Source organism: Pinus tabuliformis, chromosome 9, assembly GCF_031772625.1.
Source record: "Pinus tabuliformis cultivar Carrire ecotype Pingquan chromosome 9, CPIR1, whole genome shotgun sequence".
In the NCBI taxonomy this organism is placed as follows: domain Eukaryota; kingdom Viridiplantae; phylum Streptophyta; class Pinopsida; order Pinales; family Pinaceae; genus Pinus; species Pinus tabuliformis.
In genome coordinates, this window is record NC_142307.1 from 1,264,611,798 (window position 1) to 1,264,628,251 (window position 16,454).

At 42.0% G+C, this 16,454-nt stretch overlaps 1 protein-coding gene across 1 annotated transcript in view; it reads right to left on the reverse strand.

Moving 5' to 3' along the window:
* Positions 1-15,611, reverse strand: part of LOC149153136 (putative ABC transporter C family member 15) — a 170,483-nt gene extending 154,872 nt beyond the window's left edge. Inside the window, exon 1 of the mRNA XM_089439630.1 lies at positions 15,430-15,611. Within this exon, the coding sequence (XP_089295756.1) occupies positions 15,430-15,463 (34 nt within the window). The 5' untranslated portion in view covers positions 15,464-15,611. The remainder of the gene's footprint in view (positions 1-15,429) is intronic.
* Between the last annotated feature and the right edge of the window lie 843 nt (positions 15,612-16,454).

A 16,454-nucleotide genomic window follows, 5' to 3' on the forward strand; every position in this document is an offset into this window, starting at 1 on the left:
TGCGAATGGCAGAATCAACATCCAAGCAGGAGGAAGAGGGAGATTTCCATTCCAGTTTCAGGGATGGCCACAACTGGGCTTAGTGATCAGGATAGGCTGGAGGAAGCCTCCAACTATGTCATCTAGAAGGCCAAGATGTCCTTCCTGTTAGATGAGCATGGTCTAAAAACCTTTGCGGAGAGCAATGTGGTAGTATCGACCAATGCAGATCAGTTGAAAGAATACATGAAAGAAATGGCCAAGGCTAAGAGGATGATCCTAGATGGAATCCGAGACCATATAGTCTCACATATATTTGGCAAGAACACCACCAAAGAGATGTGGGATGCTCTTTCACATCTATACTAGAATCATTCCGAGTAGCGAAAGATGTTCCTAAAAGAGAAGCTGAGTAACATTAGGATGTATAAGGGTGAAGGCATTGATCCCTTTCTCACCAGAATTCAAGAAATTTGGGATTAGCTTGCAGCCGTGGGAGAGGCACCTCAAGGCAAAGAGTTTGTGTGTTTGGCACTAAACAGTGTCTCAGAGGATTGGGAGATCTTCATCCAAGGCATCTTGGGACAAGATACTCTACCGAGGTGGGACAGGATATCATATGACCTGCAGTAGGAGGAGATGAGCAAGCACTTGTGAAGACCTCCATCAACAGAAGCAACTGTAAGGGTTTGAAAGGTGAGGAGAGATAACGTGGCCCTTGCATCAAAGGGTCCCAATCAGTGACAAGGGAAGAATAAGAAAAAGAAGGACCTATCTAAGGTCAAGCTCTTCAGGTGTGGCGAGTTTGGCCACTACAGTACTTAGTGTCCTCAAGAGTCAGAAGGAAGAAGGACAAGTAGGAGAAGTAGGACCCGACAATAGCATTTGCAGAGATACACAATTTGTCCTCTAGGTTGGAGGAAGATTTTTCCATGTTTGCAACTATACTTCTAGGAGTGAGGTTGGGCAATATGGAGTTATAGTCCCAGAGTTGTGCAGAGGTTTGGGCAAGGTCCATTTAGGTGTCTTCCTCATGGATCATTAACTTGCTATAGGGGCCCACAATATTCAGTAGCGGGATGGATCTGTGTCAGTTGATGTAGTCAGATCCCAGAGTGACAATTGTAGACTAGTAGCAGTCAGATGCTGAGGAGCGCAGAGCAGTGTTGACAACAAAGTAGGAGGCTCAGTAGCAGAGTCAACAATGGCGTAGATTCCCAGTGGACAATGCAAAGGCTTGTAGCAGTCAGATGCTCAGGAGACAAATGTAGCACAAAGACACAGTTCATTCAATATTTCAGATGCTCCTCAGTTTCAATAGTTGCAGTAGCAACAACAACAATTGAGAGGGAGTTGCAGTGCAGATGCAATGTTGACAGTAGTATAGTAGTGTTAGCAACAACACGGATGCCGCATCAAAGTTGCGCAATGGTTGGTCGGCAGTGGCAGGCAGTCACAATGGCCAGACATCAGCAACGTGTATGGAGGATGATGTAGAGATACGTAGCAGTTCAGCACTAGAACACCTTCCTCGCTAAGAGGGAGTATTAGTTTTTGTAGTATCAGATGTTGTTCTAGTCTCGACAATTGTTTGAGAGGCTAAGAAACATTATGACTCCATAACCTAGAAAAGGTTTCAGGAAAATCCACCTAGAAATGCCTTAATTAAGTTAATTAATCAGTAATTGAATTTATCCTAAGTCTAACTTAGGGAAAATGATTAATTAACAACAATTAATTGAGGAAGGTGAGATTTCTCTAGAAACTTACACAGATTGACTAGGAAATAATCTCATCCATGGATTAAGTTTTAATCTTGATCATTGGTGTCCCAACCGGAGATTATAAGAAGAGGTCGACAGGTAGATGGAGGAACACACTTGAGATTCATTTCCTTGTGTAGCTCAACTTTCTAGAGAGCAACAACACTCTGCCGAAAGAGTTCGAGACAGAGAGGGGACGCAGAGACAGAGAGGGGCAGAGATAGTGAGTCCGAAGGAAGTTTTCTAGTTCTGGAGAGTCAGAAAGGGGAGGCCGAAAATATTCTCCAGGAGGATGCGTAGAGCCTCAAGTGAGAAGTTTGACTCAGTTGAAGGGGAGGACATCTTCAGTTCTAGAGTCGGGAATATTTTCCAGAAGGCCAGAGAAAAATTTTCCCAGTCAGCATTAGGCAAGACGACTAGATTGGCAACTGATTTAGGAAGAGAATTTGGTAGGCAGTGTAGGGGTGATGCAAAGCCTGCACAGACCAGTTTGGATGGATAGCTTTTCAAATGTTAGATAGTGTTAGGATTTCTCGGAGTGAGGGTAAACTCCAAATATTTTTGCCAGTATTTCTCTTGGATAGATTCGCCATTTTGGCGACATTTATTGTACTCAAAATTTTCTCACGGTTGCTTAATAATAAAAACCCTCCACTGCTGCACCGATTTTCCCACATTGGGTTTTTTCAGGGACTTTTGTCCAAAAATAATAGTGTAATATTTTGTGTGTGTGCCAGTATTTTCTCAGTTTCCAGTTTATCTTTCGCAGTATTTTTATTTGTGAAGGTTGCAATGTGATTAATTCTTTGTTGCCGTATCAATAAACTACATAATTAATTTACAGTTAGAAGAAGTAATGCCAGTTTTTGCGATATAATTTCAATAGTGAAATTTTCACATTTCTGAGTAAAATTAATGTATGAGGTGATGCTAGTATGACCCAATGTCACTAACCCATGGTACCACCACTCATCAACTTTGCCATTCAAGTGCAATATGGCTAGCTTAATGGCCTCATCCTCCGTCGTATGATGTACCTGGAAACATGTATCCAGCTTTTGCACCCATGACTGATGTATGCATTTAGATGACCCATCAAAGCAAGGAATTGTCACCTTTCCCAATGTCTCCTATAGCTCGTGATTCTACCTCAAATCCTTATAAGCTGCCTTAGGCTTTCTTTTTATTTGGAGGTGGCATAAGCCTGTGAAACTCATAGCAGTTTGGAACTCACATCCCAATGTTGTAATATTCCTAAAGAAAATTTACAATGATAAACAAACCAAACGTAGAGAAAAACACACACACACAAATTCACACCACATTATACACCTAGACTATGCCATAAACTGCGCTGATCTGAGCCATTTTATTAATATAAATGTTGGGTAGAAGATAAGATCGAAATGCATGCACTTGGGCTTGCCCAAGGCAAGCTAACAATGCCCAAGTGATGAAATCAGCTGCTCGGACACAAGTGTAGTTGTCCCCAACAAAGCTCTGTGTTGCCCCTTTGAAATTTGCACTGCTGGCTGCAAAAAATGGCTGCTCGGACCTCCTCCAGTGCTCAAAAAATTCCAGGAGATTAACCCTGGGCTCTCCTCCAATAACCTAGAAAAACTCATGAAGGAATTGGCCAAATGTTGACCTCAGAATTTCGGCCCAATTTCCTCTAGCTCCTCCAGCTGCTGGGTATTTCGACCCACCAGTAAATGATGCTACTAAATGCCCCCAAAATGGCTGAGATATTCAGAAATTCTCCTCCTGGAACTCCTCCACAAAGTTCAACCCCATATTCATCTTCCTCGTGTCCCACGTGTGGCACGAAATAGAGTTGCGCAGGCCCTACACAATCTCTGCTGAACTCACTCCACGAACATGATACAATGCTCCCAGACCGATCTGAAAATGATGGAAACTCCCTCCTAGGGTTGGAGCTCGAGGTCCACAAAAGCAAGGGTGAGATTCTCGCCTGAAAATCTCTTGTGCTCAACAACACATGTAGACTTGGCCTCCAGCTCAAGCTTGCTAGTCAAGGTGAATGCTCAAATGATCAAATATGCCCAAAATGAGTGCCTCCTCCTCTTTTGTTGTTGTGCCTCCAATTTTCCCATGTGGGGCCTAGCCATCGGACCCTCCATCCTTTCCCTCCAAGAAATGTGCATTTCCAAGAGGGAAGCGTATTTCCACCTTGGAGTGGTCCCCATCATCCACTAACCATTTGATTTTTCCCTTTTCTCCTAAGTTGGGCCCTTACCTTAGCTCCAAAACTCAAGTGGGATCTTGCAAGTTCCAACCCACTTTTCCTAAGTGAAAGTGCAAAATATGACAAAATTGGCAAAATTGATCTTTCCCCTTAGCAATTTTGCTAAGTGGGAATATCAAAATCCTCCTTGCCAAAATGTTTCTTTCCCTCAAGCAACTGCAATCATGGATGATGGAGTATCTGCTCTCCCTCCCAAGTGGCATCCTCATATGGCATATTCTTCCACCTCACAAAAAACTCCCTGATGACTCTGTTTCGCAAGTGTCTCTCACAAGTGTCCAAAATGGCCTCTGACTCCAAAACAAGATGTCTCTCATCATCTGTGGGTGATAACTCTATAGTTGCTGTCACCTGCTGCCCCAATGCCTTTTTCAGGCAAAATACATGGAAAATGTTGTGAATTCGGCTCCCTGGGGGTAGCTCCATCTCATACGCTACCTCCCCAACCCTCCCGGTGACTCTGTATGGCCCATAAAAGTGGGGCTTGAGCTTATCAACCCCCTTCTGCTTGAGCGTGGATTGTTTGTATGGTTGAAGTCTCAAAAAAACAAGATCCCCAACCTCAAACTGCCTCTCTACTCATCCTCTGTCAGCGTAAAGATTTTGCTAGTTTTGTGCAGTCTGTAGGTTATCTTCGAGAGCCTGTAAAATATCTTGGCTCTCCTGAATCCAATCCTTGGCCCTAGGGGCCTTGCTGTCTCCAAACATCAAATCAGCGAAAGATAATGCATCATAATTGTACAAAGCTCTGAATGGGGACATACTTATGGACATGGGGTATGTTATGTTGTAGCAGTACTCGCCCAAATGCAACCACCATATCCATGCATGCTGCTGGCCCATCACATAGTTGCATAGATAGCCCTCCAACCACTTGTTTACAATCTCTGTCTGCCCATCCGTCTGAGGGTGGTAACTAGTGGTTGGGGTGAGCTTCGTACCCACTAGCCAGAACAATTCCTGCCAAAATACCCCCATGAACTTGCTGTCCCGGTCACTGACAATGGTCTTTGGAAGACCATGAAGCCGAATCAGCTCCTTGAAAAATAGTTCAGCCACTTGTGAGACCAAGGATTGGGATGAAATAGCAAAAAGTGGGCAAATTTTGTCAACCTGTATACCACCACGTAAATGCAGTCCTTGCCTTGCACTATAGGCCACTCGGTGATAAAATCCAATGAGATACTCTCCCATTTCCCCTTACGAATAGGAAGAGGTTGTAACAATCCAGCAAGGTGTGTCTGCTCACCCTTGTTCCTCTGGCACATATCGCACTCCTGGACGTGTTGTAGAACATCATCCTTAATGCCCCTCCATGCAAAACGCTCCCTAATAGTCTTGTAAGTTTTGGTGAACCCTGGTGCCCGGCTAACGGTCAGTTGTGGGCGGCCTGCATGATCTTCTCCCTCAAGTGGGAGCTAGGAACTAAATAGATTCGTTCCTTGTAGTATATCACCTCGTCCATCACCCTATACCAGTCATCCATAACTGTACTATCCAGGACCTCACAAGAAAATCGGTCCTTGGAATACTCCACTAGAACTGTGCCTTCCAGCTCGACGCCATGCTCATCAACAAAATAGTGGCTGGTCTCCTAGGCAGAGCATCCACTGCCACGTTGTGTTGACCTTTTACATAGTCAATGTCAAAGACATACGCCTGAATATTGCTCACCCAATTTTGTTGCCTCTCTTGTAGTTGCTTCTGCTCCAAAAAGAATTTGAGGCTATTATGATCTATTTTCACCTGGAACCTGTTTCCTACCAAGTACTGTCTGAACTTGGCTAGCGCATGCATGATGGCTAACATCTCTTTGTCATATATGGAGTATAGCCGCTCATGGGGAAGTAGTTTCCGACTCTCAAAAGCTATCGAGTGCCCCCCTGCATCAGGACCGCTCCTACTCCCTCCCCTGATGCATCGCACTCAAGCACAAAGGGCTGCGTGAAATTTGGGAGTGCCAACACTGGGAAGCTACTCATCACTTGTTTGATACGCTCAAAAGCCTCATGTGCTCCATCGATCCACTTAAATGCCCCCTTCTTGGTCAAATCCGTGAGGGGAGCTGCCAACTGTGAGAAGCCCTTCACGAACTTCCTGTAGTAAGTGCATATACCCACAAAACCCCTCAACTCTGTCACATTCCGGGGCACTGGCCAGTCTCGGATGGCCCTAATCTTCTCCTCGTGCACTCTCACACCATCCTCCCCAATAATATGCCCTAGATAAATCATCTCTATCAATCCGAACTCACACTTGGACAACTTGGCATAGAACTACTGCTCCTCTAAGATGCACAACACCACCTCCAAGTGTTGCAACTGCTCCTCCCAGGTTCGGCTATAAATCAGAATGTCGTCGAAAAACACCAACACAAATCTCTGCAACTTCCCACGGAACACATGGTTCATGCAAGACTGAAAGGTGGTAGGTGCGTTGGTTAGACCAAAGGGCATAACTGAGAACTTGAAGTGCCCATAGTGGCACCTAGAAGCCGTCTTGGGATGTCCTACTTCCTCACTTTGATCTGGTGATATCTTGAACGCAAGTCTATCTTGGAGAAGAACTTAGCTCCTCTCAGCTCATTCATCAACTCATCTATGTGTGGAATGGGGTAGCAGTTTTTCGGGGTCTTCATGTTGAGTGCCCGATAGTCTATGCACATGTGTAGTGTCCCATCCTTCTTCTTTTCCAGGACAACTGATGAAGCGAAGGGGCTAGAGCTAGGCCTAATATGCCCAAGTGCCAACAACTCAGGGATGGCTCACTCAATCTCATCCCTATAAGCCTTGCGATGTCTGTAGGGTGTCGTAATAACGACCTGTATCCTTGGCTCCAACTCAATCGTGTGCTCAAACCCCCAGTTAGGTGGCTGTCCTAGTGGTATGTCCCCAAACACTATCGGGTACTTGTCCAGAATGGTTTGTATGTCAAGGTGTGGTGGCTTGGGCTAACCCCCAACCTTAGAAATCCTCAACTCCACTACCCACTCAATGTCACTGTGCCTCAGGTCAGCCTCCATCCGATGTGCTGAGACTGTCTGTGGAGAGTAAGAGTGCATGCCCCTAAGAACAACCAAGTTATCATCCAACCTTGTCCAACTTCCTCCAATCAATAGTGACTCAACAAAGAGAATAGAGCCACTGGACACCCATCACCACATTAGTGTCCGACACATCTACCACGAAGAAATGATCTATCATTGTATCGTTCCCCATGGTCACTATTAGAGTGGGAACATATTGTGTACACTGCATGGTCCTGTCCCTAGGCACAAGGATTGAGAACCCCTCGAACTACTTGGTCATGATCCCTCTCCTCTGCACCATCTATGCATCGATGAAGTTGTGGGTGGCCCCACTGTCCACCAAAACTGAGACACGTTGTCCCTGCACTATTCCTCTGATCCTCAATGTCAAAACCTTGGGTACCCACACATAAGGATGCAAGGACCCCTCTAGTTGGTGCGAAAGGGGCTCTCCCTGGTGGTGGTGGTCCCCCCTCCATGTGCGCCACGCTGTCATCTCCTCCTACCTCTAACTCTACATCGTCCTCTTGGTCAATGTCAGAGTAGACCTCAATGTAGTGGGCCTTGCCCGCTGTGCATCTATGGTCGAGTGCCCACGGTTCCTAACAAGTGAAGCATACCTTCTTCCTCTAGAGTTCTCCTCATCCAACTGTCCACACCCTTGGTTGGCTCTCGGTGGTGGATCCCTAGTGTCTCTCCCCCTCTGCTGGAACCCCTGTCTGGGTGGTACCGGCGCTCGGGACTTGGGTAGACCATCCTTGAAGTCTCGTGCTCTCCCAACTGCGTCTTGCAAGGTGGTGGGCCTATTGGACTTCACCAATCCCCTTAGTGGCTCTGCTAGCCCCTCTACAAACATGAAAACCCTCCTGGCCTCTAATAGATCGGGCACCATCACTGACAATCTCAGAAACTCAGAGATGTAGGCCTCAACACTCCCCGTCTGCTTGAGCCTTGTCAACTCCCCAAAGTGCTCCTCTGGGTCTCTCCTCTCAAAATGCTCCAGCACCCTCCTAGTGAAATCCTCATAGGCTATAACTCCTGCATGCCCCATCGTGGTTAGCCCATGGAACCACCAGTCATGGGCTTCCCCTTCTAAATGCAATGTGGCAATTTTAATTGCCTCCCCCTTTGTCATTTGATTGAGTTGGAAGTAGACATCTAGCTTCTCAACCCATGCTCTTGCTAAGCTCTTGGACGAGCCATCAAAAGTTGGGAGGAACAATTTCCCCATGGTACGCTGCAAGTTCGTGCCATGTGTGTAGTCTCTTCCACAATGTCCCTTGCTCCTATAGTTACCCTTCAACTAGAAAGAGTCCCTGAAGGTAATAGCCTCTCTAAAGTCCGGCCCATAGGACTAATACTCCACAAAATTGTCTCCCATGGGCATCTCCTCTTTCCCTTGCATCCCTCCAGCGCTGGATGCTAAAAACGTGGGGATAGTGGATCTGGGTGGTGTACTAGGAATGAGTGGTGCGTTAGGGCCATGAGCTGCGTGGTGCTGCAAAGTGCTAGAGCCTTCACCAATTTGGAATTCCCCTTGAATTCCTTTGCCCTTGTTGTTGCTGCAAGTTTGTTGCCTCAGTTCCTCAATACCCTTAGACAAATCCTGAACGACCTTCAGAAGGTGTTGGGAAAACTCCTCCTCTTTACTCCTTTTGTCTCCCTCATTATCCCCCATGTTTGGTCTTTCAACCTCCGTTTCAACAATCACTGGATCTGGGGTAATTTGCAACTGCCTTTCTCTGCTCCTACCTCTGCCTTTGGTAAGTCACGTTTTGCTGATCTTCTGGTGTCATAGACTGATACTACTCCCACAGGCTGAGCCAAGACTATGAGCTCTGATACCACTATAATATTCCTAAAGGAAATTTACAATGATAAACAAAGCAAACATAGCAAAAACACACACACAAATTCACACCACATTAAACACCCAAAAAATGCCATAAACTACGCTGAGCTGAGCCATTTTATAAATATAAATGTTGGGTACAAGATAAGATCAGAATGCACGCACTTGGGCTTTCCCAAGGCAAGCTAACAATGCCCATGTGATGAAATTAGCTGCTTGCACACAAGTGTAGTTGTCCCCAACAAAGCTCTGCAATGCTCCTTTGAAATCTGCACTGCTGGCTGCAAACAATGGCTTCTAGGACCTCCTCTGGTGCTCAGAAAATTCTGGGAAATTAACCTCGGGCTCTCCTCCAATAACCCACAAAAACCTATGAAGGAATTGGCCAAATGTTGACCTCAGAATTTCGACCCAATTTCCCCTAGCTCCTCCAGTTGTTGGGTATTTCGACCCACCTATAAATGATGCTGCTAAATGCCCCCAAAATGGTTGATATATTCAGCAATTCTCCTCCCGGAACTCCTCCACAAAGCTCAACCCCAAATTCCTCTTCGTCCTTATGTCCCACGTGTGGCATGAAATAGAGTTGCGCAAGCCCTACGCAGTCTCTACTGAACTCACTCCACAAACATGCTGTGATGCTCCCAAATCGATCTCAAAATGATTTAAACTCCCTCCTAGGGTTGGCACTCGAGGTCCACCGAAGCAAGGGTGAGATTCTCGCCTAAAAATCTCTTATGCTCAATAGCACCTGCAGACTTGGCCTCCAACTCAAGCGTGCTAGTCAAGGAGAATGCTCAAATGATCAAAGATACCCGAAATGAGTGCATCCTCCTTTTTTGTCGTTGTGCCTCCAATTTTCCCATGTGGGGCCCAACCATCGAACCCTCCATCCTTTCCCTCCAAGAAATGCACATTTCCAAGAGGGGAGCATATTTCCACCTTGGAGTGGTCCCCACCATCCACTAACCATTTGATTTTTCCCTTTTCTCCTAATTTGGGCCCTTGCATTAGCTCCAAACTCAAGTGGGGCCCCGCAACCCAATTTTCCTAAGTGAAAGTGCAAAATATGACAAAATTGATATTTCCCCTTAGCAAATTGCTAAGTGGGAATATCACAAATTCTCTATACTCCTCCAAATAATCTGCATAAGGGATCCCCTGACTCATCTGCTATCTCTAGCTCTCTACCGCATCATGTATGAATCGAGTCATGTTGGGTCTACGTGCTTTGTTGTATAAGTGTGAATGGCTCCCAATGGTAGTATGGGCATGGCTTCCCTCAGCACTATTAGACCCCTCTCCATTAATAGGACCCTTCTCAGTGGTAGTCTCTTTGTTTGATATCCTACCCATCAGATTCACCATCTCCTTCTGTCCCTTTGCCAAATAATGCAGTGCACTAAGAAAGCCATTTTATGCTTGAGTCTCCTTATCCCCATGTTCGACTCTTCTTTTTTAGGTGTCTCTTCTACCTCTTTTCCCCTTCTAGGGGTTTCATCTTCCTCTCTTCTCTTCTCTGGAGACTCTTCTTCTTCCCAAATGGAGTGGGATCTCTGCCTTGATAGCCCCTTCTATAGGTTACCCCACTTAAATGATTGTCTTCGAAACTCATGAAATCACTGATAATCTGCCCTTAGATCCCACAGTTATCCAAGAACATGCTCTGATACCATTGTAGGATTCCTTCTTGGAAATGGCTCATTATATCCACTGTATTTTTTTGAGTTTATTGAATCCTTGGGTGAGATATTTTGTCAAAAGGTTTAGGTGCGTCTAGTTGTAGGTATATTTTCAATATTTATGCTTTCAAATAGAGATATTCAATAGCAAAATCACACCAACCAATGCTTCCAAACCATAGAAAGTAACATGTATCAAACTCAAAAAAGGAACACCATATATATATATATATATATATCTATATATCTATATATATATATATACATATATTGCAGCATATTAAATCACTTTTCTTCTTCCAAACACAACCTAGGTTTACACAACGAAAGTATGATAATATTTAGCTACTTAACAAAAATAAATAACAAAGATTATAAGATCAGTAATGGCATAGGAAAACTTGGGATAGCTCCACGACCTACATCAATTTATGATAAGGAATCTCAGTCCCCAAACAATGGTAGATTCAACCTCAACTCAGGCACAGATTTTGACCAGAAAGGAATGTGAATTGGGAATCTCAAAAATGCATAAATCAAGTCCTTCAGGAGAATGTAAGCACACCCTTTTCTTCTTAGTTGAACTTGTCCTTGACTGTAACACAACTCGTCCCCTTGATAAGGATATTTTCTACCTCTATTAGTAGAATGAAACTCAGTCTCTGAAAACCCATGTAGTAAACAAATGGGGGAAGACTCGGCCACCTTCAGGTGTTAGAACTCGACCCAACTTCCAGCTGTATACTCAGTTGACAATACCAAGAACTCGTGTTCCTTTCAAATCTGAATACAACCCCTACTTCCAACAAGAGATTCAACCCACAAACTGAGGCAATATGTCCTTTTATTCTCTGGAAAATCTTCCTCTTTGCTTAATAGATTCGACCCCTTATTTGGAGCTAAAATCATCCCTCTTATGGCTCGGATTTGGGCCTGGAATCCTAGTGTCTTCTTGGGTATTCTCATCCTGTCAAAAATATATGAGAAACTCAAAGTTAGAAGATAAAATAAACTAATAACACCTTTTACCTCTATTATCTTCTGCAAATCTTCTTCTCCCTGATAGCACAATGGCAAAATCCAAATGATTCCTCTCTCTAAACCAACTAGGGTGTATAGTTTCAACACTGAAACTAGAAATCGATGCTAGGGTTTCTCAAGCCCTAAGTTTTTCTCCAAAATCTCTCCAAAATCCATTTTTTTTCAAATGGCAAGTGATAGAATGAGGAGAGACTCCTTACTTTTCCCCTTTTATAACTTAGTGGCCACTTTTGCGCCATTTTAACTTTTTAATTTTATGAAGTCACTTTAGGAACTTTTCACTTTATAAATTGAAGTGACTTTTCATTAGCCTAGGATATGACCCATTTTTCACCACTTTAACTTTTATAATGTTTTTTCTAGGGGAATCATGTTCCTTTAGTTAAATTTTTCCCCGCCTTAGCCTACTGAAACTTATTAGGCTAGTGAAACCCTGTCTTATGCTTTCTATGCGGTTAGGGACATTACAATCTTATGCAATCCCTAGACAAATATACTATGAAAATCAGGTTTAGTTTCATCTTCACCCTTTTTATTGTGAAATAACTCCAACACCAGGGATATATTATCCTGCACCTATTATATCGATTCAACATTTATGATCAATCAGAATCCTTCCACAATGGAATCACCAAGGGAGACTCAAGCACTGATCTGACTTTGTGTTTAGGAATAGATATTCATTAAGGCCTAGAATCATGCCTTGCAGAGAGTAAAATCAAGGGGATGTTCTTTGGTATTTCAGCATGATAAAACCCTACAATACTAAAGTCATTAGGTGAGATAGAAAATATAATACACAAAGAAAATCTCATTGATGTCATTAAAGATGTTTGAGGATTGATGAAGTCCCTAACAATGATGCCAATTTGTTATGACGCAAATCTGCATTGATAGACCTACCTAATAATTATAGGCAACCAACCTTCTGACCACTGGAAGCCTCTCCATTCAGGTTGGTGCTTTTCCAACTTGAGGGTGGTGTCCCTTGGGGTTGTGTGTTATTATCAAACTAATATTTTTATGTAAACGTCCCATTGATTAGTAGACAGTAAAAACTCACTCTTGAGCTACCAATATGTAGTCAAAGGTGAGTTAAACATACAAAAAAAAAACAATGAATTTAATGGGCATGAGTGGAATGGATGTGCGCCTTAGGTGAAGAAGATTCAAAATAAGTTCATTGTAAACTACCATAATACTGCAAAAACAAATTAATCAATGACATCCAATAAGTTCAAAGAGCTAGAGCAAAGCATAATTTTACCAAATCAAATATTACTTGAGAGATTGATTGCATCATAGTGAGTCGTAGGTGGCAGACTGCCATGGATCTCCTTGCTTGCAGTGGAGGAAGTGGTCTAAGTTCTGAGAGAATGGATGAGTGAAGAGTTGTTGGATGCTACAATCTGGTCTGAAAGAATATTGTCTAACCCTTGCTTTGTCTCTCAAATATGCATGTATAGAAGCTCACTCTGAAGAGAATCAATTTTCCCTTTCTACCAGTGCATGAATGCAATAAAAACATACCAAGTTCTGTCATCCTTTGTATGGTTGCCAACTCAATTTGCTGCTTATTTTAGTAGGTTTTTCTCTATTTTAATTCTTTTAGCTTTTGTGGAATTGGTTGCTTTATTCTCATGTTAAAAATTGGATAAAGTTGAGCTTTGAGCTTTGAGCTTTTCTTGACAAAGCAACATGCTAAGCATGTGTGCCAATAAAAAATAACTAGGGTGAGTTAGATATAAAACATTTTATTTAAAGCTCAAATTTAAGCTAAATAGAATTAGTGTATGACAAATATGCCCAAGAGGTCAAACTAGGTTGTAGAATGGTTAAATTTAGCATATAGAATCAACGTTTGGAAATTCAAACTTGGGAATAATGAGCCTAAACATAGCCACTCAAATTAGGGTTTACATGAGTCAAACTTAGTCTTCTCATGAGAAATGAAAATCCTCCATTTAGATACCACATGTCACCCTAAGAGAAAATCTACTTGCACGACACCAATCTTGACTCATCATTCTTCACCACTGGAAGCCTTTAACCACTCCACCATTGCATGTTCAAAACAAGACATTCAACTTGTACTTGCCATACATTGAAACTGTTAATTATAATGTTCCCAAAAAACAGTTTTCCTCCATAAAACACAAAAGAAGAAGCAAGAAAGACTAATCCTGAAGAAATGGAGCTCTGAAAAAACAAAAAGCAAAATGCGACAGTGCAAACAATATTGATCATCTTTCATACAGCTAAAAGAAGTCTCATTGGACTCCTTTTCACGAGGATAAAAAATATGTAATCATCTCTGATATGTAGAACCCAAATGTCCAGATACTGAAAAAAATAAAATGCCAAAAATAGCAGTTTATTTTGGAATATGATGAAACTGACTCTGGGAGGAACCTTAAACTATGCAAATGTTTGGATGTATCTGAAATGAGACAAGTATGATAGAACCTCGTTGTATCTCAAGCCTCTAGTTGCACAAGTACTACTGGTGGTTACAAGTATAACCATCACTTTAATGGTAACAAGTTGGAGGTATTTTCTTCTTACAAGTGCCCGAGTATCGAATTTGATTGTAGTTATCATGGGAACTCTTGTGTGGAGAAATTGGTTGTTGGGTTCATGAAGGCCCTCTACTCTATGTAGAATAAATGCAGAAAAATTGAGTTATGGAGTTAGAAATTGAGGAAGTTAATCTTTAAAACATTTGCGCAAATAGTATTTTTGTATGGTTACCTTGTTTGGGCTCTAAACCTCTCTAAAGAAACTTGCAAGAATTTTGAAAGAGTTCAGAAAAGGTTCCTAGTAGAGAAAATACAGATCCCTTACTCTATTATGTCAGCAGAAACAAGTATGTCACATTTAGAAGGAGAATCAATATGCCAGTTTATGACATATATTTTTATAATAAAGCAAATGGATAGGACCAGATTTCCGATGCAAGCAAAGATTGCATCTCAAGAGAAGGGTTGGTACCATGACATGATGAAATAGATTAACAAATGTGAAATTGAAGAAGAAGATTTTTTGGATGAACCATTGGCCATTTGGGACTTGGTGCAAAAAAACTTGTGGCAAGGAACTAGGGAGGAAATGAGATTCTATGAACATGAGATCAACCTGATAATTACTTACAAAGAACAATAACAGCGTCGAGAAAAAATATCTATGCATAAAGAACATTTACTTTGTATATTCAGACTAAGTTCTCATCACCTACGAGAGGAAACAGGGATATGGATTCTATTCTATAGTTACATGAGCCTTTGCTATAATTGGTAAATGAAGAAAAACAGTCAGGGTTGTCTTTTTAAACCATCTGTACCCTGCAAATCCCTTTACCAATGTTTTGGACAGTTTAAATTGTAAGGTCTCTTTTACATATACTTTGATTGGGCGACAATAAAGAAATATACATGATTTAATTAGAACAGTTGTTGCAAGCCATGCCCGTAATGAAATTATCCATTTTTTCATAATAAACTTCATGAATTTGTTAGTCTCAGAGTGGCAGAGACGCTAGGTGTCTTTGCTTCTCTCAAGGCCACAAGCAAAGGAAACTAACTGATTCAAATACTATAAACATCTGACGGATAGATGACTGTTCATTAAGTACCAAAAAATATGATTCTTTAATAATTCAACCAATGCAATTACCACTGAGAAAATCCTGCATATTTTATCTGATCTTTAGAAGATTAAAGCTTGTTATTCTCTATGCTATTCTTGAAAACAAAAATGTCAAATTATATGTGATGGACTTTGGATATGTAAGCTTTGAGAGTGAGCTACTTAGAAATAACCTGGTTGAATACTTTGAATTGGCATTGTTAGCATTCAAAGAAATAACTCCAAACTCTCTGTCAACAAATGATCTCGAGAACAATAACAAGTCAACACTTGGTATGATGGTTTCCACTTAAGTAACCAGCTATCACTCACAACAGCGCTCAAGCTTCAACCTTGCTGGTTTGAATGGATCAAAGCAAAACATGAGCAGGTTGCTACCGATTAAAACCACATTAGTTAAACTATACCAATATAACTACCAATATGGGGACAAGCAGCTGGCCAGATATGCATGAGGAATATTCATGTTTATGATCAATAGCACAGTTTGCAGTCACAATGCGTGGAGTTATAATCACGAAGTTAAGAGTATCTAAGGGCAGTTTGGCACTCTCTGGCACGTCCCTATAGAATATGCAAAAGTAGTCAAATTTAATAAATTTAATTGTGCAGAATAATCTGCATTCACCTTTATTCGTATCAGAATTCTCTTATATAAGTTGGGGCTCAATGCACATAGATGCCCCGCAACCTTATTCTAATTTAAGTGTCAGATAGGATGATGCTGGCGTGAGACGGTAGGTGAGTTAAGGGTACCTAAGAGCCATTTGGCACTCTTTGGCATGTCCCAAGAAATTCTGCAGAAGTAGTTAAATTTCATAAATTCAGTTGCACAGAATAATCTGCATTCGCCTTTATGTATCCGTCAGAAATGGCACGTTTTCTCCAGAAGTATGAGACTGGAGTGAACCCCTTTTGGGACAAGCACATGGAGACCTACTTATGATATAATTTAAATCCAGATAAATACTCACTATAAATCATAGAATGGATCTCTTGTTTTAGTGGAGTAAAGGATTCATGTGGGATGGATGGATAACAAACAAAAAAATTATTGCTGGCATCAGGAATAGGCAACAGCAGACCACTTGGGCGAAGAAAAAGAAATCCAACCCAAATACGACAAAATATAGATCTATCTATTGTGTAAATTTGGGATTCGCATCGATAAAACTTGCAGTGGATGTCAAATAAAGAA